General features: G+C 42.0%; 1 protein-coding gene across 1 annotated transcript in view; it reads left to right on the top strand.

Annotated features, from left to right (window-relative positions):
* Positions 1-24872, top strand: part of rangap1.L (Ran GTPase activating protein 1 L homeolog) — a 32054-nt gene extending 7182 nt beyond the window's left edge. The window contains 11 exon segments of the mRNA NM_001086761.1: positions 7973-8107; positions 8204-8362; positions 8829-8942; positions 10745-10844; positions 12751-12835; positions 13166-13343; positions 20201-20320; positions 21483-21585; positions 21684-21772; positions 21936-22057; positions 24319-24872. Coding sequence (NP_001080230.1) covers positions 7973-8107; positions 8204-8362; positions 8829-8942; positions 10745-10844; positions 12751-12835; positions 13166-13343; positions 20201-20320; positions 21483-21585; positions 21684-21772; positions 21936-22057; positions 24319-24388 — 1275 coding nt within the window. The 3' untranslated portion in view covers positions 24389-24872.
* The last annotated feature ends 252 nt before the right edge of the window (positions 24873-25124 follow it).

The following is a 25124-nucleotide window of genomic DNA, read 5'->3' as shown; positions in this document are numbered from 1 at the left end:
TAAATGATTTTGGTCATGATTGGTGCCCTTTAATGCATTTTTTTAACTCCCATGAACTCAAATTCGTCCTATCGGAATTTATTTGAAAAATCAAATTTTCTAAACTCTGGTGAATAGGATCGACTTGAAAACTCGGATCAAGTTCACCAAAAAAACTTGATGTCAGGAAGGCTGCAAACAACTCCAAATTGATCCCCAGGACTTCTCCCATTGACTAAAACAGCAATCTGGCGGGTTTTAGGTGGTGAATAGTCAAATTTGAGTTCTTAAAGGGCCAGAGTATGATAAATCTCGAAAATCAAATTTGAATTTTTAAAAAAAACTCAAATCTAATTTTTACAATTCTCTAGTCAAATTTGACAGTTTTGGTCATAAAAAAACCCTCAAATTTGAATTTTCAATTAGACCCTTGATAAATATGCCCCTTTACGACCAAAATAGTCTTGATACCCCTCCTAATACAACATACCCTTACATGCAATGGAACACTCACTGTCCAGTTTCACTGTGTGTAGAATCAAGGTTAGCAAAGTGACTTATTATTAATTAGGTGCATGGGTTTTTTGTTTTTAAATTGTGTGGCAATGTCCAGTGTCTGCTAGAGTGGAGTAAAAGGTGGCTGGCATTTGGATTTTCAGCAGTTGATACCTGAGACTACATTATGAGATACCATATTGTAGTGTGACTGATGACTATAAACTTTAAAGCTCGCTGCGTATCCAAATCTTTAAGACTTAAATGTTTATTGGGGGGCGTGGCCTGCGCGTGCATGTAGCTACACGCGTCTTTGTGGAGCTCCGTGTCCGGTGTCACATTAAGAGCAGCAATACGCAGATCCAGGGCGGAATTCAACCGCAAACTTACCGTCGGCCATTGCTGCGATGTCCAGGAGGAGAACTAAGCAGCAGCCGCTGCAGCTCACGGACTTCTACGGGTCCCAGCCGAAGGCCTCTCAGAAACGCAGCAGCCAAGATGGCGCCCGCTCCTCTTCCAGCGCATCATCACCTGCACACGCGGGAGCTGAAACGGAACAACACCCAGATAAGTACGGTGATTCTGGTCAAAGCATAACACAGGCAGACTTAAAAGCTATGCTTACACAGCTCAGGGAAGATATATGCGCAGACACTAAGCGCACAGTGCAGGACCTGAGAAGGGATTTGCAAGAACTGGGCGAACGCACTGATCGCCTAGAAAATAAAATGGCAGACCTTGTGGAAGTGCACAATACTATGGCGGATGCAGTTAATTTACATGACGCAGAGCTGGAAAAAATTCAGAACAAGATAGCTGATATGGAGGACCGCTCAAGGCGGAATAATGTGAGGCTAAGGGGTATACCTGAGGAAACCCTTCCACCTCAGCTACGCCAATATGCTTTAGACCTCATTAAAGCGGCATTACCGGACACTCCAGCGGATCAGCTAATAATAGACAGGATTCACAGGATCCCTAAGGCAAAAAATGCTCCTAGCAGTGCTCCTCGGGACACTATCCTGAGAATTCATTTTTTCCACGTCAAAGAAGCCTTGATGCACTACGCTAGGCAGCACAAGACACTCCTAGCTCCATATGACAACATCCAAATATATGCTGACCTGTCGACAGCTACCATGGCCAAAAGGCGTGAACTGGCAGCAATTACGCAAATCTTACGCCAACATGAGATACAATACAAATGGGGCTACCCAACTAAGCTAATAGTCCACTGGCAAAATACTACAAAAATCATTGCTACAGTGGCAGAGGGCACAGCAGCTCTCAGACAATGGAAGATCTACACGGATACACAGCAAGCACCACCACCCTCAAAAGCTTCTATGCAAATTGAACAGGAATGGCACAAAGTCCAACCTTAAGCAAGGGAAGCTTACCCTGGTCGTTTATCTAACACACATCTCCTGACACCGGAAAGGAGACACATGGATCTATTTCCATCGGATCCAAACACCCCCCTTCTACAATCTCTAACTGCTGAACTTTCGGCCTAGCCAGGGCATGCATGCAGGTAGAGAACAGCCAATATATTTGGCTAAACTGTATATATGTTTTGTTAGATATGTTTATGCTACTTTTCTTCCTTTCCACTTTCTCTATCCTTCTTTGGAGACTGGTACACTGTATACGATTGTATATGTATTGCTAACTGTGGAGTCAGCCGGGTATGGCCCACTTAGCAGCTTATTACACCACAATGGTTCTTAAATGTATGAGTATCAATGCTAGGGGCCTCAATACCCCTCGCAAACGATTGTTAATGCTAGCGGAATGCAAACGGCAACAAGCGGACCTAATTTGGGTCCAAGAAACCCACTTTAGGACCAAAGATCGAAACAAACTAGAAAATAAACACTATAAGATGCTGGCTGCGGCGACCTCAACTTCTAAAAAGAGAGGTGTAGCCATAGTGGTAAAAAAGTCACTAAACATAACAAGTGTGCGGCACTTGGCTGACTCCAGTGGCAGATGTCTTATTGTTATTTGTAACGTTAATCAACAGCTATACACCTTGGTCAACCTGTACGCCCCAAATGCAGAACAAACTGTATTTCTAATGCAAGCTTTAGAACAAGTTCATAATTTTAAGCAAGGGACAGTCATAATTGGAGGCGACTTCAATAACATACCCGACCCACAGATGGATCGAACTCCTCAGGTAGAGTCCCTACCCAAAAGTTATGGTAGGGTAGTTCTCAAAAAGTCCCAAAAATTTTCTAGGCTCTTAGAGCAGTATAATCTGTATGACATATGGCGAGTACAGCACCCCACGCAAAAAGATTTTACTTTTTACTCGGCTAACCACAATTCGTACACTAGGATAGACTTATTCCTAACCCACGCATCAACATTACATATGATATCAAAATGCAATATCAAAACCACTACTTGGACAGACCACTCTCTAGTGGAGTTTTCGCTCCAAGAACAGCACCAATTCACCACTAAGCCCCCTTGGAGACTTAATAATGACTTGCTCACAGACAATACTACCCACAAACAGATAGAGGTGAGCTTAACTGACTTTTTCTTATTAAATGACGACTCGAACATAGCAGACCTCACTTTGTGGTGTGCCCATAAGGCAGCTATTAGAGGACAACTGATCAGCATAGCGTCATACAAGACTAAACAGGCGAGGAAAAAACAGGAACAGCTCTTGTTGAAAATTAACGCCCTTGAACAAACAAAACGTATAGCCCCATCAAAAGCTATACTAGCGGAGTTGAGCAAACTTAAAGAGGAGGTAAACCTCCTTATTCTGGGTAGATGTCAAGCGCAGCTTACGAAACTTAAGAGCGCGACCTATATTATGGGGAATAGAGCCTCGGCTATCTTGAAAAAACAACTTGTTCAACAAACCTTACAGCATAGAATTGGGAAAATACAAGATGCCTCCCAAAAAACTAGAATTAATCCTAAGGATATAGCCGACACGTTCGCTAAATTTTACAGCAACTTGTATAATCTTAAGGACGAACCTTTCATAAAATTGCCCGTAGAGGAAGATATAAACAAATTCCTAAACAAGCTACATTTGCCAATAGTCCCTGTTGAAGCTCTGCCACCCCTAACCAAACCAATTACGACTGTGGAAGTCTTGGACGCGATTAGGAACATGCCAAAAAACAAAGCCCCGGGCCCTGACGGGTATACAAACGTGTATTATAAAAAATTTAGTAATGTTATAGCTCCCTATCTTACTAGAGCTTTAAACGCGGCAGCCACGCAAGGGTTTTTTCCCCAAGAAATGCTTAAAGCTTATATTTCAACAATCCCCAAACCGGGAAAAGACGAAACGCAGTGCTCTAATTATAGGCCTATATCACTATTAAATGGTGACATAAAAATTTATGCAGCGATTCTAGCGAAAAGACTCCAACCGATATTAGCAAGAATTATCAATAATGACCAAACGGGTTTCATACAAGGTCGTCATATTCATGATAACACTAGAAGGCTCATTACCTTACTACATCAAATGCATAATAGAAGATTACCGTCACTGGTGTTGGCGTTAGACGCGGAAAAAGAGTTTGACAGAGTGAACTGGCTATACCTCAGGAAAGTCCTAGAAAAGTTTGACCTCCCCACCACATTAATCACTGCAATTATGGCCTTATATTCTGCCCCGACAGCTCAGGTCACCGTAAATGGCTTTCTGTCAGACCCCTTCTCTCTGTCAAACGGGACCAGACAGGGGTGCCCGCTTTCGCCTATTATTTATGTGTTAAGTATCGAACCGCTAGCCCAAGCGATCAGACAATTACAAGATATTAGAGGTATTACAATTGGCCCCCAAGAACATAAAATATTATTGTTTGCTGACGATATCGCATTAACTGTGGCTAACCCAAGTATTGCTTTGCAGGAATTATTTGATTTGACCGAACATTTTGGCTCTTTATCCTATTACAAGCTCAACACCACAAAAACGCAGGCTTTACCAATTTTCATGCCAAAATCGGAGGTTGAGTTACTCAAAAGGGACTATAAACTTGATTGGCAACTTACGGGAATCAACTATCTAGGCTCAAAGATCACGGCGGATCCTTCTCATTTATTTCAACAGAACTATGCGGAGCTGTTAAGAGACATTCATATGACACTCCAGAGCTGGAAAACTACCTATATATCCTGGCTGGGAAGGATCAACGCAATTAAAATGCTTCTTGTTCCCAAAATCCTATACAAGTTCAGGACATTACCTATCCTGCTATGCAGGTCTTTCTTCCATCAGATTCAAAGAGTACTATTCACATTTATATGGAACCAGAAGAAGCCGAGAATTTCGAAAGCCATTATGTATACTAGCAAAAGGAAAGCTGGGCTAGCGTGCCCTAACCTGTACCAATACTACAAAGCTATAATCCTTGATCAATTGACAGACTGGCATCTACCACCCGGAACCAAACAATGGGTGGACATGGAGAGGTGGATATACCTTTCAAGCATGGGACATAAAGCTACAGACCACGTCTGGTCTATGACCAAGCACCAGAAACCGATTATGAGCTTGCTACCGCACACTATTCAGGCAACGCTACAAACTTGGTACGCAACCAAGTCTAACCGGCTCCTAACTAATCCCCCAACTGCTTTTATGCCAATCCACATACTGGAAGGAGCTATTCCAGACCTGTGCCTAACTCTATGGCGAAGAGCAGGCATCACAAGATTGGGAGACTTATATGACCGGGACGGTCTAGTTACTTTCTCTGTGTTGCAAAACAAATTTAAGATACCGAATACACAATTGTATACGTATATACGACTAAGGCACTATGTTCACACAATCCAATGGCATGGTTTACAACAACCAACCCTCTTTGATATCAAATGCTGGGCACCCAAGGAAAAAAGGAAAGGTGCGCAATCCATATACAGCCTATTCCAATTGGCTGACCAAGACAAATCTTTACCGGCAATGGAGAAATGGCAGGCTGAGCTAGGTATCCCACTTAACACCCAAGTTTGGAGACAATTGTTCCTACAAACCTCGAAATACTCACGAGCACTAAATCACCACGAACTCACTGTCAAAATTATGTACAGATGGTACATGACACCTGACAAAATTTCGAAAGCCTATCGCAATATACCAAACCAATGTTGGAGATGTCACTTAGGAGAAGGATCCTTGTGGCACATATGGTGGACATGCCCAATAGCACAAAAATTCTGGGAGGAAGTAACTTCCATGCTAATAGACATTACGGGTGATAAAAGAAGTCTACACCCAGCATTGGCTCTTTTGGGATACGAGACAGAATCGAGAGACAAAGCTACAAAGTTGAAAATTGTGCGCCTCTTACTAGCTAGCAGATCCCTACTAGCGAGAAATTGGAAGAAGACCAGTTTACCCAACAAACTTCAGATACAGGCTGAAATAGACCGGATGACTTTATATGAGACTACCTTTTCTCAACTTGCTTAAAACTACCTAAGGGCTGATTTACTCACCTGCATTATTGCGAACGAGACCAGTTCTCCAAATCTTCTCCTTCTTCTTCTTTCTTCCTTCCTTTTCCTCTTCTTCAAATTGCTGTAAATTCAAAAACTGTTAATAAAAAAAAAAAAAAAAAAAAAAAAAAAAGACTTAAATGTTTATTCCAAGCAGATTAAAATTAGAAGAGCATCATAAGGCCAGGACATACCACCTGACACATTTCAGGCTATAACGGTCCTTTATCATAGGCTAACTAATGGCCATGACAGATGTGGGCAAAAAGCTACATATCTAAATGAGAAATGTCAGCTGTAAAGTTTGATGTAGGAGGAATATTGGTCTGTAGCTGTTTCTCATGGATTGGCTAAGGGTTATAGTTCCAGTGAAAGCAAACCTCAAACGGTTATTTTTTTTTTTTTAATTAAAATTAGGGATGCACCGAATCCACTATTTTGGATTCGGCCAAACCCCTGAATCCTTCGTGAAAGATTCGGCCGAACACTGATCCGAACCCTAATTTGCATATGCAAATTAGTGGTGGGAAGGGGAAAACATTTTTTTGCTGACAAAGTCACACAATTTCCCTCCCCTAAATAGTTTGACCCTGGTAGCCAAGAATCTGTTGCTGTGTAAGATTATGATGCTATCGTTATCATTACAATTCTTTACTTATATTTTTATTCAGGCCTCTCCTATTCATTACAGGTATCCAGATAAGGGATCCCATCCCTTGTTTTGGATTTTGTTAACAGGAATAAATTAAGAATATTCTACTTCATTACTACAGCTTTGTAGTTATCGGGGACCGGTGTTAGAATGCTTCTATTTTATTTATTAATGAACAATAACTCTGTTCTTTTATAACTACTTTATGCACATTGCAATATTGGGTGTCAAACCATTATAGAGCTGGTAAAAGTGCACATTTTGCAACCAAATTTAAATTAAAGACATTTGTTCAACGCTCCCAGTTTTTATTTCAACCCAATGCACCTGATCCCACAGAGAAATAGGTGTTTGCCCCCTGTAACATCTGATACACCATGCAGATCTGAACATTTGACTCAAATGGCACACTGGGTCCCACCATGTTACTTCAGATACATAGATCGTTATCACACCTTTTCAATGTAATAATTGATTTGACAAGCTCTGTCATGCAATGTCCTAAAATGTTTATGGACATGTGTTTTTGCACAAGGAACTCGTAAGGAGAAGAGGGATGCTTTGGTGAATTACAAACACATGTTGTTAAGTAACCTTTCAGCAATTATACTACAATTGTATTTGGATTTGGTTCATAAAACTACTGGTACGCCGCATACGTATGTACAAGTTGTGCTGGCATTATGTTCTCCTAATCCTGATGCTATTCCTTTCTTAAAGAGATTCTGTCATTATTTTTATGATGTAGTTTTTATTTCCAAATTACACTGTTTAAAATTTCATTCCTCAACCAGCAAGTGTATTTGTTTTTAGTTCTAATATTGGTTTGTAGGCAGCCATCTCAAGTTATTTTGCCTGGTCATGTGCTTTCAGAAAGGGCCAGCACTTTAGGATGGAACTGCTTTCTGGCAGGCTGTTGTTTCTCCTACTCAATGTAACTGAATGTGTCGCAGTGGGACCTGGATTTTACTATTGAGTGTTGTTCTTAGATCTACCAGGCAGCTGTTATCTTGTGTTAGGGAGCTGCTACTTGGTAACCTTCCCATTTTTTTGTTGTTAGGCTACTGGAGGGGGTGATATCACTCCAACTTGCAATACAGCAGTAAAGAGTGACTAAAGTTTATCAGAGCACAAGTCACATGACTGTGGGCAGCTGGGAAATTGACAATATGTCGAGCCCCATGTCAAATTTCAAAATTTTGAGAAACTAATTTCAGTGCAGAATTCTGCTGGAGCAGCACTATTAACTGATGTGTTTTGAGTTTTTTTTTCCCCCATGACAGTATCCCTTTAATCTGAGTCAAGACTAGTAACACAAATAGCGAAATCTGAGCTAACTTGGATGTCTGTTTATTTCAGATCCTGGCTGCAGCCCTAACTGAGTGCTACAAGAAGTCTAGTTCCCATGGTAAGCCTCTGGCACTGAAAGTGTTCATAGCAGGAAGGAACCGCTTGGAAAATGATGGTGCCACCGCACTGTCCGAGGCTTTTCGGGTGAGTGCAAAAAATATATTTAGTACATTTTCCATTTATGACGCAGTAACCATTAATTAAAGATGTTCTCTGTCCGTTTTTTTTATTTTGTTTTAGCTCATCGGCTCCTTGGAGGAGGTACACATGCCCCAGAATGGCATTAACCATGCTGGCATCACTGCTTTGGCAGACTCATTTAAAGCCAACTCTTTGCTGAAAGTGATCAACCTTAATGATAATACATTCACAGAGAAGGGTGGCATCGCTATGGCTGAGGTACTGACTTGAAAGGCAGGGCCAGAGTTACAGAAGAGGCTATAAAAAAAATCTTCTATACTGTATGGAATGCTCTATATATAAAACATAGGGACTGCCTCATTTAAATTTGGCATATTTTATAATAATTGTGAACATCTAATATGTTGGGGGACTTGCACATTGTCTCTGACTGCTCACTGTTTCTTTTTGGTGCAGTCAATGCATGTTAATAAACAAAAGATACACTTCAATTTAAACCCCTTTCCAGTATTTGATATAAAATGTTAATTATATCCTTCTCTTAATGTATTTCTGCTCCTTTGCTCAGTAAAAAAAAAATATATGTATATATTTTCTGCAACTTTTTAGAAATCCTGTATAAACTGGCTGGTGGTTTCTGCCATGCAAGAACATGTTAAATGTTTTGTGCACTTCATACATTTAAACTTTTAAATGAAGGACATTTCTGATTCCTTTTTCAAAGGCGTTAAAGACACTCAGGCAAGTGGAAGTAATCAATTTTGGGGACTGTTTGGTCCGCTCAAAGGGAGCACAGGCTATAGCATCAGCACTAAAAGAAGGGCTTCATAAATTAAAGGTAAGTTCTTTAAACTTTTGCTGGAACACAGCGATGCATAAATACCTGTATAAAGGGGTATCATGGATATCCGTGCAGAATATAGGTGTTATTTGACATTTTTCTTTCATTTCCTTCTCTCTCATAAATCACATTGATGCATTACCACTGTGGTCTTTTAATTTGTGTATTTGCCTCCACAATATCCAGAAATCGCTGGGACTAAATTCATTCTGCAGAAGTCACATTTCAGCAAAGCTGTTGTATAGTTAGGATCCATTGGACCGGCGCTTGTGACTGAACTTCATTTTCTGTTATGTACAGTATCTAGTAGAGTTAACTCAAAGGCAAATGGACTTTGTGTTTTCTTAAAAGCATTTCACCACTCATCCGTGTGGCTTCTTCAGTTCAACAGTTGTGGTGGTGAAATGTTTTCAAGAAAACTCTAAATGTCCACCTTCCTTTGGCTTTAAGTATATCATGACCTGGATAAATGAGAATCCTCACAGTTCATAGAACTGGTGTTATTTGACCTTGGAGCAATTGTTTTGCAGATCTATAACTAAATGAAATTGTGTTAAGACCTCCTGGATATCCTAATTTCCTTGCTATTTAGGTCACATGCTCGTCATAGCATTTAATTACCACCTACTGTTGCTTTAAATAAGTGGTCTCTCAACTAACGATCTGAGCATGTTTTGGTTGTATGCATTTTAATTCAGTAGTTTTCAAATCTTAGCCTCAGTTTTGCTACTGAAGCAAGTTTTTACCCAGGTACTATGGACTCTTGTCATATATAAATGAGTTGTAAAAGTGTTTAGACTAGTACTCAGCAATTTTTTACATTCACTTATTTTTAAGGTTTACTTATCCTTTAATACTGGCAAGAATAAAATCCTGAACTTGGAGTTGGGAATGCAGTATGGTTTTTTTTCTCTCTCTTCTACAAGCCTCCAAAATCAATGAGTCTCTTTAATCAGCTGTCATGTAGTTTAGATGCCTTTCCGTTCAGATTAACGTGGTTGCTGTCTTTTGCACAGATCAGTGTTCCTGATCTGTAGAAGGTACTGTATGTATCAAATGAGCACAAATGAGGAGGTATGTAGATAGAGAGAACTGATCTGAGAATGTGTCCATCTGCATTGCTTGTTCTGACTCCATAAAGCAGAAACAAACCCTTGCTACTAAAATCCCCTACCCTACATAGACCCCCCCCCAGCCTGGGTGGTACCTTTGCTAAATGCCCCTAACTCTTTAGTTACCCCTCGTAGCAGATTGTGTCCAGCGGAGGTCACGGGCGCCATCTTCAGCCGCTTCGGTAATCTTCAGGTCTTTTTCCAGCGCCTCAGCAATTTCCGCAACTTTCGGCACATGTGCAATTGTTGTGAAATAGAAAATTTCTCCAACTGCGCATGCACCGATACAGCACTTACATCCTGAAGATTACCGAAGACACGAAGATGGCTGCCGTGAACTCCGATGTCCTCCATCCGCACTGAGGGGTAAGTAAAGAGTTGGGGGCATTTAGAACCACCTAGGCTGGGTGGAGCAGGTAGGGGGGTCTATGTAGGGTAGGGGATTTTAGTAGCAAGGGTTTACTTCTCCTTTAAATAATGCAGCAGAAGCTAGCTTACTAACAGACTTGTAAAACAAGCATGCAAGCTATCATGAAAATATGAAATCTTGGTCGGAGGAAAGCTCACTTCTGCTACATTGTTTCAAGGACCAAAACCAACAAACAAATCAAGTAAATTCCAAAAGATCATTTGTTTTGGAACCCTTTAGGTATCCTCTATTTACTGTCTTTTTTTCGCAATTTGTAGGAGCTTAACCTTTCCTTTTGTGAAATTAAACGAGATGCAGCTGTGAGCTTAGCAGAATCTGTGGAAGATAAGTCTGACTTAGAGAAATTGGATTTAAATGGTATGTTCTGGAGCCACAGGGCAGTGAAAATAAGAGCTAGAGGTTCTTTTTAACGGATAAGTATGCCTTTTATTTTAATTCCTAAAAAGATTCAAGAGTAATGGCACACAGGGAGATTTGTCGCCCGTAGTTAAATCTGCGCTGCAGTGGTAACAAATCACCCCAGAAAATGCTTACTCGCCAGCAATCATGTAAATCATCGGTGGGAGAACAAATGCGTCGCTTCAGCTTTTTTAAACTCGCCCAAAGCTGCCTTTTTAAGGAAACGAAGCAACATGTTTGTTTCCCACCAATGATCTACATTATTTCTGCTGGGAAAGCATTTTTGGGAGATTGGTGCAGTAGTGCATTTTTACCTTGGGCAACAAATCTCCCCACGTGCCATTGCCTTAAACCACCCCCTGATGTTAATTACTCAGGAATGTGCAGTAGATCACTTATTGACCGGCTTCCAATTCAAACGAGAAGGAAAGTTCAGCAAACTAAAGAAGGTGGGGCTTCATGCTAGATAAGGCAGTGACTAACACTGAACAGCTGAAAACTGCAGCTCCGCTCAAAGGGTTGTTCACCACACCAATACTTTTTTCAGTTCAGTTGGTTTCAGATAGTTCACCCGAAATAAAAAGACTTTTTCTAATTACTTTTTGTACAGTGACTGTTCTGATATTTAAATGTAAATCTAATTTTTCACCTTCCTAGCAGCTCTTTGAGTGGCGGTCGCTGACCCTCCAAAACTGTTCAAAATGTGTACATTTAGTTGATACATTTCTTAGCTTTGTCCCTGCTGAGTAGAATCCCTGAGTTTCATTAAAGAAAGTTCTAATTGATAGAATAGTTGCTAATATTCCACAGGTGCTGTGAAAAATGTATCAACAAAATGTTACAAAATTGTAACCGTTTAGAATAAATACGCAGACTTTTCATGATTTTTAATAGGTTTTCCCTAAGTCTAGCCTCCTGCTGATCTGTCTGACTACTTTGCTGAGCTGGCTGACTACTGTTACTTTGTATCAACAGCCATCTGTCCTCCGACTGCATCCTCCAAACCCCACAATTCCCTGCACACGTGATTTCAATAACATCACAGTGCATTGTGGGTTATGTAGTTCCTGCATGCTGTCTGTAAGCTGTGGAGAAGTTGTTACAATTTGTAACATTAGTGTTTAGTCCCTCATTCCCTGCCAGGATTTCAAATAATGCAGAAAGAGAACTGTTGGATCAGCTGGATTGTAGCATAGTAAATTGAATTTATTTGTACTTTTTGAAGAAACCGGTAACTGTAATGGATATATTAGTGGTTTCTGTGTTATGAGGGCCTCTTTATCAAATTTTGGTTTGGAAGCCAGAGTTCCCCTTTAAACTTTTGACTTAAATTTTGGAAAAACTAAAAAAAAAAAAAATTTAAAAAAAGTCTATTTCTGGAGAACAATCTGAAAACAACTCAACTAAAAAAGTGTTTGGAAGGTAAACACCCCTTTTAAGAAAGACATCTTGCTCCGTGTAGGGAGAGGTATGCTAAGTTCGGGACTGTTTAACCTTTTTAGGGATTTTAAGCAAAAGGTTTACTTTTTCTTTAAAGGGACAGGTGCTGTAAAGTTACATTTGTTCTGCAATTAGAAATCTTATAGAAACATTACTGGGGGAGGTGTAATTTTGTTTTAGGCACAAACTGTGGAAACTGGATTCCCGGTGCCTACTATGCACTGGGGTTTGCCATTCGCTGGGGTGATGTGCAGTATATACCATAGCTGCATCATACATTTGGGTTGGCTGGGTAAAGCAGTTATGAAGTTTTACAGACTTTGTAACAGGAAAAGTGCAATTTTCACAGGGTATACATTCTACCTAAATATGAATGATGTTGCAAGAATTTTATTTACTAATCTACTCTTTACCTTTATTGCAGGAAATTGTCTTGGTGAGGGGGGGTGTGAGCAGGTGCAGGAAATCTTGGATGGCATTAACATGGCTAACATACTAGGTTCTTTAAGGTATATTATTCTACACATTTATTTCATATTGTAATACGGTCATTTTTATGTAGTCGTACTTGGGGTGCCTCTCAATGCTGTAATGGAATGTGATATGGTTAAAGTGAACTTAAGGGGACACGATGCTGCGGGTGGAATCTGCACCTACAGAATAAGCCATTACACCAGTCTATAAATAACCATTTTAAGTAACCGAAAACAAATTTATTGTGCATAAATATTACATGGGACTATTTTTTTAGCAATGGGACGATCTCATCCTTTTCATACTCATGCTGATTTTAAATTTTCGTTAAGCATTTATCTACCATTATGTTTGCTATGCTGCAGTGATGATGAGGGTGATGAAGATGAAGACGAAGTGGATGATGATGACGACGACGATGATGATGAAGATGATGATGACGATGATGATGATGATGAAGAGGAAGTCGAGGAAGAAGAAGAAGAGGTGGAAGGAGGAGATGATGACGATAATGAAGAGAAGTCCAAAAAAATTCTATCACATGTATGTATAAATACCTACAACAAGTTTGCTGGCATGTTGTACATTCATTTCTTTTTTAAATTCCAAGATATTAAAAGATACATGTACTGTTAACATGCATAAATTTTGTTACAGCAGCGCCACTTGCTGGTCATTTTCTGACTAAACACCTAGGGGCACATTTACAAAGCTCGAGTGAAGGATTCGAATTAAAAAAACTTCAAATTTCGAAGTGTTTTTTGGGCTACTTCGACCATCGAATGGGCTACTTCGACCTTCGACTACTACTTCGACTTCGAATCGAACGATTCGATCTAAAAATCGTTCGACTATTCGACCATTCGATAGTCGAAGTACTGTCTCTTTAAGAAAAACTTCGACCCCCTAGTTCGGCAGCTAAAAGCTACCGAAGTCAATGTTAGCCTATGGGGAAGGTCCCCATAGGCTTGCCTGTGATTTTTTGATCGAAGGATATTCCTTCGATCGTTGTATTAAAATCCTTCGAATCGTTCGATTCGAAGGATTTAATCGTTCGATCGAACGAATAATCGTTCGATCGCAGGATTTGCGCTAAATCGTTCGACTTCGATATTCGAAGTTGAACGATTTTAGTTCCTAGTCGAATATCGAGGGTTAATTAACCCTCGATATTCGACCCTTCATACATCTGCCCCCTAGTCTTGGAATCTGCCCATACAAGATTAACCATTATCTATCCCGGCATATGCTTTACAGCTATGGATTTCAATTTGACCTTGTGTTTTCCTGCTCCAACTTTAGCCAGATTTGTTGTACCTTAAAAGCAGGGCTTACTACCCATTAATGTTATACATTCCTTATATGACTTGGCATTGCAAAGTGTTAACCATATTAAATAGTGCTGTTATTATATGTGCCACAAGCATTGGGCTGTTGCTTTGAAAACGGTACAGTGTTTTTTGTAGCAGAAATAATATTTCTCTTGCCTAATTGGGGGACACAGGCACCGTGGGGATGAAGATCCTGCAGCTGGAGATGGACACTAACATGTTAAACTTGACTCCTCCTCCTGCTCTGGGCTTCATCCCCTGCCTCCTCCTACAATCTCCAGTTTCGTTTAGTGTCCTCAGAAGGAGAAGACACAACTTTTAGTGGCTGGAGCATATGATCAGGACTCCAGGTTAAGATCATGCCACACAAAAGGGCCACTGATCCTTTCAAGAGCCCTTCCAGCTGATTCCTACTCTGCCCTATTGCCTTCCCGCTCTACGGAGGTCTGCAGGCTTGCTCCTCTCTCCCTACGCTGTCTTCCCGCTCCCCGGAGGCCTGCAGCAGCGCTATACACCCCACCAGGCGGGTACACTTATACAAATATCTATATATGTGGGGATCTATCTGCACATATAGGGCTATTTGTGTATTTCAGGGAGAAGTTATATATGGAGGGCATAAAGAAGCTGGCACATTGGTGAGTACTACCAACTTTCAAACAACACCCCTCTCTCTCTCTTCCTCTCTTAGGCACCCTTACTGTCCTCTGGCTTTCTGCACTGTCTCTGGCCTGTCGCCGTATTCCGCGCGTTTTTTCTTTCATATGCGCCATTCCTGCGTTCCACGCTGGAACGCACTTCCGCTCCCTACGGCTACCCTTCACTTCCGCTGTACGCGCAGCCCTTCGCGCTCAATCTTGGCGCCAACTCGGGATCCTCCCCTTCCTGCACGGCTATTCTGCGCACCTGACTGTGCGCACAGTACCTCGCGCTCTCTTGGGAACAGCAACCTGGAGCTTAGCGAGTCCACGCCGCATCCTCCCTTAGGCACGCAGCGACTCCTGCGACTACACAGAAAACTACTCTCAGCACACACAGGCAAGTCTCCGCCCTTCCTCTTCTCTGCATTCTGCATGATTTTTTCAGGTTCTTACCCTACACTCTGTACCTCTTCTGTGTCTTACAGAAAACACGGAGCATTTCTCTGCCATCTACCCTGCTCTTAGGCTGGAATCCCCTGCCTCCTTCACAATAAATAAATAAATAAAAATTATATTCTCCCTACCCTTGTACCCTTCCATATACAAGGAGGGAAGCATCATGGCAGACAAATTAGAGGAAGCCAGGACATCCCAGTCCTCCGCTCACTCACGCCCTACTACTCAAATTTCCTTTCTGGCCTGTGCAAATTGTAAAGCCAAATTTCACTCGGCCTCGGCTGATTCCGTGTGTATGGCCTGCAGAACTTCAGATCCCTCGCCAACACCCACGGCTAGCACATCTGAGTCTGAATTGATTAGGGCACTCTCCCTCTCGCTTGCAGGCATCCAAAACCTGGCCCGCATACCCGAGACATTAGACAGGGTACTCGAGCGCTTATCACAACCTGCTAGGCCTGGTGAACTCTCAGTCTCTAAGCGACCAGCACACTCGCCTCCCAGTTCCCCAAGGGAACCGTATCCTCCCTCCGATGAGGAAGGTCAGGTCTCTACAGAGGATGGTTCTGATCAAGAGCACACAGACCCAGACATTGACACACCTAGAACCCAAAAAGAGGTTGAAGGTCTTATTCAAGCAGTGCTTACTACCCTTAACATCGAAGAATCCGTCTCAACTGTTGAACCTGCTAAAAACATATTTAAGAGACAAAAGAAAAGTTCTTGCGTTTTCCCAGCATACGAACAACTCGATGACTTAATCAAAGCCCAATGGAAGCACCCTGATCACAGGGTACAGATTTCCAGGCGCTTCTCTCAAAACTACCCCTTCCCTACTGAGTGCACAGATCTCTGGGCGTCACCCCCAGCGGTTGATCCCCCAGTCTCCAGGCTTTCCAGGAATACCACTATTCCGGTGGCAGACGCAGCAGCATTCAAGGACCCCATTGATAAACGTCTAGAAGGCTTCTGCAAGTCCTCCTTCACAGCGTCCGGTTCTGCTTTTAGACCTATATTCGCAATCGCTTGGGTTGCAAAAGCCATGGAGGTCTGGATCGAACAGGTGGCACAACTGATCGGGTCCGAGGATCCAACTACCGACAATCTTCTGTCACAGATAGCTGATGCTACCAACTATGTGGGGGATGCTGCAATCGATGCAGCAAAAATGGTAGCACGAGCCTCAGCTCAGTCTGTGGCGGCTCGTAGGTTTCTTTGGCTAAAGACTTGGTCAGCTGACATAACATCCAAACGTTCTCTAGTCAGCCTCCCCTTCCAAGGAAAACTCCTCTTCGGTTCCGAGCTTGACAAAATAATCTCGCAAGCAACGGGCGGCAAAAGCACCCTACTCCCTCAAGCCAGAACTAAGAGACTGCCCTTCAAGAGACGACCCTTTTTTCGTCCCTTTCGGCAAGGCCAAGGTTCAAAGACACAGAACGACAAACCCAACACCAACTTCCGCTCACGCTACCAAGCCAAACAGAAGTCTGGTTGGTCGTCCAAACAAGCTCCGCCCAAGCCTTCCCACGACAAGTCCAACTCAGCATGAAGAGGTGCCCACCCCCGAAAGGGTCCCATTAGGAGGCCGCCTTCAATCCTTTCGGGAGGTGTGGGATCAAAGAATCCAGGACCGCTGGGTCCTTCGTGTAGTTTCTCAAGGACTACTAATAGACTTTGTTCAACCTCCACCCCACAGATTTTTCATCTCCAGGCTTCCCAAACATCCTCACAACAGAACATTGTTCCTCAAGGTTATCCAGGACCTAGTCACGGCAGGAACCATTCAACCTGTCCCTCAGCCAGACAGGGGAAGGGGCTATTACTCAAACCTTTTTACGGTCCCCAAAAAGGACGGCTCCCTGAGACCAGTCTTGGACCTGAAAGATCTCAATCCCTTTGTGCAAAAGTGTCACTTCAAAATGGAATCTATCCAATCCGTTTTGGCGTCCATGGAAGACGGGGAGTTTATGACGGTCATAGATATCAAAGATGCCTACCTACACATCCCCATACACCCTGCCCACCACCGGTTCCTCAGATTCTTTGTCAACGGCCACCACTGGCAGTTCGTGGCTCTGCCATTTGGACTTTCCTCTGCCCCCCGCACCTTCACCAAGGTGATGGCGGCGTCACTGGAAGAACTAAGGCTTCAGGGAATCCCTGTCATTCCATATCTGGACGACTTACTCGTGAAGGGGCCGTCCGCAACGACAGCCCTTCACCATACCCTTGTGACCCTGAAAACATTGACAGACCTGGGGTGGATGATCAATTTCAACAAGTCACACCTCATTCCGACTCAGACTATAGAATACTTAGGTCTGATTTTGGACTCCAAGAGAGGGAGAGCATTTCTTCCTCCGGACAAAACCCTTACACTACAGAGCAGGATTCGGAAACTCAAGTGTTCCCACAGGATCTCCCTCAGGATCGCCATGCAAACCCTCGGTACGATGGTGGCGTCTTTTCCAGCAATCCCATATGCTCAATTCCACACCAGACCACTGCAACATGCAATTCTGGCGCACCAACGCAAAGATCGACACGATCTAGACCGCCTGATAAACCTTCCAGCCCAGGTGATACACTCTCTCGACTGGTGGATACAGCCACACCGGACAACAGGGGGGAGACCATTCCCACCCCTCCATTGGACGGTTCTCACGACGGACGCCAGCTTACGAGGATGGGGGGGTGTCTTGGACCAGACCACAGTCCAAGGTCTCTGGGATCAGGAGGAGAGCTCCCTCCCTATCAATCTTCTGGAACTGAGGGCGATCCGCTACTCACTACAAGGCTTAACACATCTACTCCGGGGCCGAGCGATACGGATACAATCCGACAACGTCACCGCGGTGGCTTACATAAATCACCAGGGCGGCACCAGAAGCCCCGCAGCACTGCGGGAAGCAAACGACATCCTTCAGTGGGCAGAGAGCAACGTTCCGGCGCTCTCTGCGGTACACATACCAGGGGTGGACAACTGGATAGCGGACTACCTCAGCAGGGAAACGCTAGACCAGGGAGAGTGGAGTCTGCATCACGAGGTCTTTCAACTGCTGGTGGAAAGATGGGGACTACCAGACATCGATCTGATGGCTTCAAGAAGCAACTGCAAGGTTCCTCGGTTTGTGTCAAGAAGTCTAGACCCGCTAGCACTTGCAGTGGACGCTCTGGTGATCCCTTGGCAGTTCTCTCTAACGTACGTTTTTCCACCTCTGGCACTTCTTCCAAAGGTCGTCAAGAAAATCAAACGGGAAAACACCACGACAATTTTGATAGCTCCGTACTGGCCCCGGAGGTCGTGGTTTGCAGACATAGTGGCGCTAGCAAAGGACGAACCCTTCCACCTGCCACTCAGACAGGACCTTCTTACTCAAGGCCCCGTCGTCCATCCGAATTCTCGTCACTGGGCTTTAACGGCATGGCTCTTGAGGCCCTAGTGCTGAAGAGAGCAGGAGCCCCAGAGGATGCATTACCCACTATGCTTAGGGCACGCAAACCTGTCTCTTCCAAGGCGTATCACAGGGTATGGAAAACTTTCATCTCCTGGTGCGAACGCCGGGACACAGACCCGCAGAGAGCTAAGGAGAAGGATATCCTCTCCTTCCTTCAAGATGGATTGCAGAAAGGGTTGGCACTGAGCTCTCTGAAGGTGCAAGTATCAGCATTATCCATCCTGCTCCAGGAAAGATTGGCACTCAGGAGTAATATCAGAACCTTCCTTCAAGGGGCAACCCGTTTGATACCTCCGTATCACTGCCCAGTACCACCCTGGGACCTTAACCTGGTTCTCTCGGTCCTTCAGGAGGATCCCTACGAGCCACTCGATGTGATTCCTTTGTCTACTCTGACAGAAAAGGTGGTCTTTCTCCTGGCCATCACCTCAGCTCGCAGAGTTTCAGAGCTCGCCGCACTCTCCTGCAAATCACCTTTCACCATCATACACAAGGACAAGGTGGTGCTTCGGCCTACTCCGGACTTTCTACCTAAGGTTGTATCCGAATTCCACCTCAATCAGGATTTAGTTGTCCCTTCGTTATGTCCAGACCCCAAAAATCCTGGTGAGAAGAAACTGCACAACTTGGACGTAGTGCGAGCTATTGAACACTATCTCCACGCTACCAAGGAGGTGCGAAAGTCAGACTCTCTTTTCATCATTCCAGCTGGCCCCAAACGCGGGTCCAAAGCGGCTAAGACTACGATAGCGAAGTGGATTAGAGCTACCATCACTAGAGCATATGCAGTTAGAGGACTACCACCTCCACTTAAAGTGAAAGCTCACTCTACTCGCTCACTTAGCACTTCGGGGGCTGTTCGACACCAGGCATCGGCGGAACAAGTTTGTAGAGCGGCCACCTGGGCGTCCATTCACACCTTCACGCGCTTCTACAGGCTACACACACGGGCCTCGGCCGAAGCCGTTTTTGGGAGGAAGGTGTTACAGGCTGTGATCAGCTGAACACCTTATAGATTGTCAGTGTCCCACCCTCATGGGTTGCTTTGGGACATCCCCACGGTGCCTGTGTCCCCCAATTAGGCAAGAGAAAGAGAGATTTTTGTACTTACCGTTAAATCTTTTTCTCTTGTCCTATATTGGGGGACACAGGCCTTCCCTCCCTGTCTGACACTGATTCTAAATATTAATCTGTTCATTCTCCCCGTTGGGAGTATTTTATTAAAATTCTATTTATTACATTTCTATGTGTTTTGAGAGGGTCGCACCTCTTCCTTCTTATGGGTTTTTTTCTGCTCCTTCTTCGGTCGAAACTGGAGATTGTAGGAGGAGGCAGGGGATGAAGCCCAGAGCAGGAGGAGGAGTCAAGTTTAACATGTTAGTGTCCATCTCCAGCTGCAGGATCTTCATCCCCACGGTGCCTGTGTCCCCCAATATAGGACAAGAGAAAAAGATTTAACGGTAAGTACAAAAATCTCTCTTTTAATATCATTTTCTCAATTTTTTTTCTTAAAGGCATCAACACCCGCTTCTCCACCTAAACTTCCTGTTGATGTATCCACCTTTCTTAGCTTTCCTTCTCCAGATAAACTTGTTCGCATGGGTCCTAAACGTTCTACAATGATCGCACAGCAGGTTGGTGTTTTCAATTTGCACCATGGTTTTATTTTGCAAAATATCCATTCTTGATTTTAAAGAAAGGATCATGGTATGAAAAAATAAAGTATCCGAACATTACTTTTTCCTCCTAATCCACATCATTCCATTTATTTTCCTCTATATTGCCTAGACTGGTATATATGCTTTGTGCTTAATGAGTTAAAGGGTTGGTTCACCTTTAAGTTAACTTATACTATTTTATAGAATGACTAATTCTAAGCAACTTTTCAATTGGTCTTATTTTTTTTCTTTCATAGTTTTTAAATTATTTGCATTCTTCTGACTCTTTCCATCTTTCAAATGGGACCACTGATCCCATCTAAAAACAAATGCTCTGTAAAGCTACAAATGTATTGTTATTGGTATTTTTTATTACTATTCTTTCTATTCAGGCCCTTTCCTATTCATATTCCAGACTCTTATTCAAATCAGTGTAAGGTTGCTTGGGGTTAAGCAACCAAATTGCTGAAATTGCAAACTGGAAAGCTCAAATCTCAAAAACCACAAATATAAATGAAAACCAATTGCAAATGGTCTCAGTATATCACTCTCTACATCATACTAAAAGTTAACTCAAAGTTGAACAACCCCTTAATGCTAAATGTGCATTATCCTTAGAGCATTAGACTGGATGCCTTGGGCATAGAGACTTGACAGTTATTACAAATTACTGTTATGTAAAGTTATTGGTAAATAAACAATGTAGACATGTTTTTGGTTTTTTTTTAATGCTCATTGCACATTTTAAATGGTATGGTCCTCTCAGGCAGAATCGTTGTGGTCAGAACTGCTTCCTATTAAAAATTGAGCTGTTCCTAAGCAAGACAACTAAAGGCACAAGAGATTCATCAGTGTCTGTTGGGGTAGCTCTGCTTATAATGCCTGAGATGTGTTAGTTTGAAACAAATTATTTGATAAATCCAAGGATTCTACCATTCTGCATGGGAATTTTGCCACTGAGTGCCCAGTTTTTTTCATTCTATGCAATATCTGCTCATAATACCAAATGTAAAAATAAAGATTATTGTTTAGATTTCACATCTAGTTGTATATAAACTATAAATGTGCCAAATAAATACATTCTAGGATGCTCCATAACTTCTTTCAAATATAAATGTATTATCACCTCTACTTTCAGGTCAATGTTTCAGATACAGAAAAGGTTGTTCAAGCTTTCATCCAGGTCTCGTCAGTGTACAGGGATGAGGGTGAAATAAAGGCGGCTGTTGAAGAAACTATTGGTGCGTTCTAGTTACTGGGGTTTTTTTTTTTTTTCTCATTCCTTTATACACCAACCTGTGTAAGCATATTCTAATGGTCTCCCTTTGATTACTCCTAGATGGTTTAATGAAGGAGGCTTTTCAAAACACAGGTTTTCAAGCATGTCTATTTATCACTAATCTACTAGTGCATATGGGACTTCTTAAGGTATTGTACAAATATATTTTTGTCTATTATTAGTTGCTGTACCACTCTCCACTTCATATTTAGCTTTCTCTTTTTAGAATACAGGACATGGTCTGTTTGGGGCTGTGTACTTGTACTTTATTATTGATATATACTTTCTACATCCTTTTTTCCTCATGCTCAGAGTGAAGACAAAATTAAAACAATAACGCACTTAAATGGCCCCTTGCTAACTCTGAATCACATGGTACAGCAGAATTACTTCCCCAAGTCTCTTGTTCCTATACTTCTGGCTTTCATCTCAAAGTAAGTAAATACAAAGCTTTATTTGATGTTATTGACATTACGTCAGGCTTCAGTAACCCAGTGGCATGCAGTTCTACATAATGGATTAGAGTATGTTACTAAGACTGAAAGCAATTTGTTACAATCTGGAAGATAAGTCCTTGATCTGCAAAGATACAGGCGGTGTTATGGAGCTCCTTGTCTTTTGTAATTCAGATCAACAATAATATGGGGAATAAATAGGGTGTCACCCCACTTTTATAAAATATTCAGGTTAAAGGGATCCTGTCATCAGGTTTTTTTCAAAACGCATCAGGTAATAGTGCTACTCCAGCAGACTTCTGTACTGAAATCCATTTCTCAAAAGAGCAAACAGATTTTTTTATATTCAATTTTGAAATCTGACATGGGGCTAGACATTTTGTCAATTTCCCAGCTACCCCTGGTCATGTGACTTGTGCCTGCACTTTAGGAGAGAAATTCTTTCTGGCAGGCTGCTGTTTTTCCTTCTCAATGTAACTGAATGTGTCTCAGTGGGACATGGGTTTTTACTATTTATTGTTGTTCTTACATCTACCAGACAGCTGTTATCTTGTGTTAGGGAGCTGCTATCTGGTTACCTTCCCATTGTTCTTTTGTTTGGCTGCTGGGGTGGAAAGGGAAGGAGGTGATATCACTCCAACTTGCAGTACAGCAGTAAAGAGTGATTGAAGTTTATCAGCGCACAAGTCACATGACTTGGGGCAGCTGGGAAATTGACAAAATGTCAAGCCCCATGTCAGATTTCAAAATTGAATATAAAAAATCTGTTTGCTCTTTTGAGAAATGGATTTCAGTGCAGAATTTTGCTGGAGCAGCACTATTAACTGGTTCATTTTGAGAAAAAACATTTTTCCCATGACAGTATCCCTTTAAAGTATTTTATTATCTTGAGCTGATTGATTTTTACCAAAAGAGAATGTAATGGTGCTACAGGAAATCTCTGACCAGTGATCTGTACCTTTTGGCTATCATAGTTCCCGGGACACATTAAATTGCAACCTTTAAATTTAAGGATTTCAGGACATCTATTATGTTTCACCATTCCTTTATATTGAGACATGGGTCACACAGTACAGTTTCCTCATACGTACTATTAAAACCGTTATCCCAACTGGAGCATTATGGGAAACGTAGCTTCCCATACATTGATCCATGGACCTCTCCCATTGACTTATAGAGGAATTTGACAGGTTTTAGGTGGCAAATAGTCAAATTCTTAGAGGCCAGAGTATGATAAATTTTGAAAATCTAATTCGAATTTTTTTTAAAAAAAAAAAAAAAACTCGAATCGAGTTTGGATAATTCAAATTTGACAGCTTTGACCATAAAAAAAAAATCAAAAATTCGAATTTTCAATCCGACCCTTAATAAATCTGCCCCTACATGTTAGTAATTGTTTGGACTCTCTTGTCCAGATGAATGCGCCGTCTGTGAATTCCACCTGTAACTACTGTTTGTAATGTTCATTAGAGTTCAAACAAGCACCGACAGTATGGCTAGCTAAGCATTATGGGAGCTGTAGTTGAGTTTTGAACTCAAGGGTACCCACCCGTTTATCTCTAATATCTGGTTATATTGGTCCTGCTCTGCTTTGTGGGGCATTTTCTTACTCTACACTATTAAAACTTACGCCAAGATAGAGTATTTAACCTTTCATATATCGCTTTCTACTTTCCTGAGCATGGTATGTACATGGCAGGAAAATGTCTATATGCTAGGGATGCACCGAATCCACTATTTTGGATTTGGCCGAACCCCGGAATCCTTTGCGAAAGATTTGGCCAAATACCGAACTGAATATAATCCTAATTTACATATGCAAATTAGGGATGGGATGGGGGAATCATTTTACTTGTTTGATGACAAAGTCACATGATTTCCCTCACTGCCCTAATTTGCATATGCAAATTAGGAATCGGATTCGGTTCTGCCAGGCAGAAGGATTCTGAATCCAAATCCTGCTGAAAAAGGCCGAATCCTGGATTCAGTGCATCCCTAGTGTATGATAATTGACTGTTCCTGACAATAAGGTGCTGTTGATCTGATGGCTTATGATTACAAGCTGCTGATATGCTTCATAAGTGCTGATATTTAGAAAATACATAGACCAGATAGGCTTTACTCTTTTCCCTGAGCCTTTTGCAAAATGCTTCTAACAACTGTAAACTGAATGTGAATTAACAGATATTAATAGTGCAGTCACTTTATGAATAATTTGATCTCTCTCCTTGACATTTCAGGCCCAACCGTGTCCTGGAAAATAACGCCAGTGCCCGACACACGTTGCTGCACAACCTTCATAATCTGTAACCTGTTTTGCTTCAACTGGACTAAACGACCCAGCCCACGAAATGTAAAAGCTCTCCAAAGCCCTGTTATATAAAAGCAAGGATTTATTAGGATTTATTTATTGCTGGTGAATAAGTTCCTTCTAGTCTTACCCATGGGGGCCCCATTCCAGTCTTTTTGTTTACATATGAAAAGAACCGTTCACCTCTCCGTACCTTGAGGACCCCGAGGCCCAGATTTACACTCCAATGGGGAATTTTTATAGGTCCATCGAGCGTTGCCTCATTGAATAATTTTACATCTTTGGACAGTAGTTTCACGGAGTCTCTGTTTGATGCCATGTTATTGGATAATACTTTGTAAATTATTTTAGGGACAGTAAAAGTACTGTACGCTATTTCCTCTTTATCATAAGCGATTGTGTATACACTGTATTCTTTCCTTGAACAAGTGAAGCTATTATGTATATCAGGTGCAGTTGCATATATAGCCCTTGTAGTATCCGCAAAAAAAAAACAAAAAAAAAAACAATCTGCTTCTGTTCCTGCTATATGCCTTGGCCTGTCTGTCTGGAAGAGCTTGTGTTTAAGCTTAAAGGATAAGTAAACCTTAAAAATAAGTGAACATAAATTGATGAGGGGGCTATTCTAAGCCCTTTTTCAAATCTACATTCTTTATTTTTTTTTTTAATTCCAAGATATTAAAGGATACATGTACTTTTAATATAAATGCATTTTGTTACAGCATTGCCACCTGC

Source organism: Xenopus laevis, chromosome 4L (genome assembly GCF_017654675.1).
Source record: "Xenopus laevis strain J_2021 chromosome 4L, Xenopus_laevis_v10.1, whole genome shotgun sequence".
NCBI lineage: Eukaryota > Metazoa > Chordata > Amphibia > Anura > Pipidae > Xenopus > Xenopus laevis.
The sequence above is the reverse complement of the archived record's forward strand: the minus strand, read 5'-3'. Positions and strand labels throughout refer to the sequence as shown.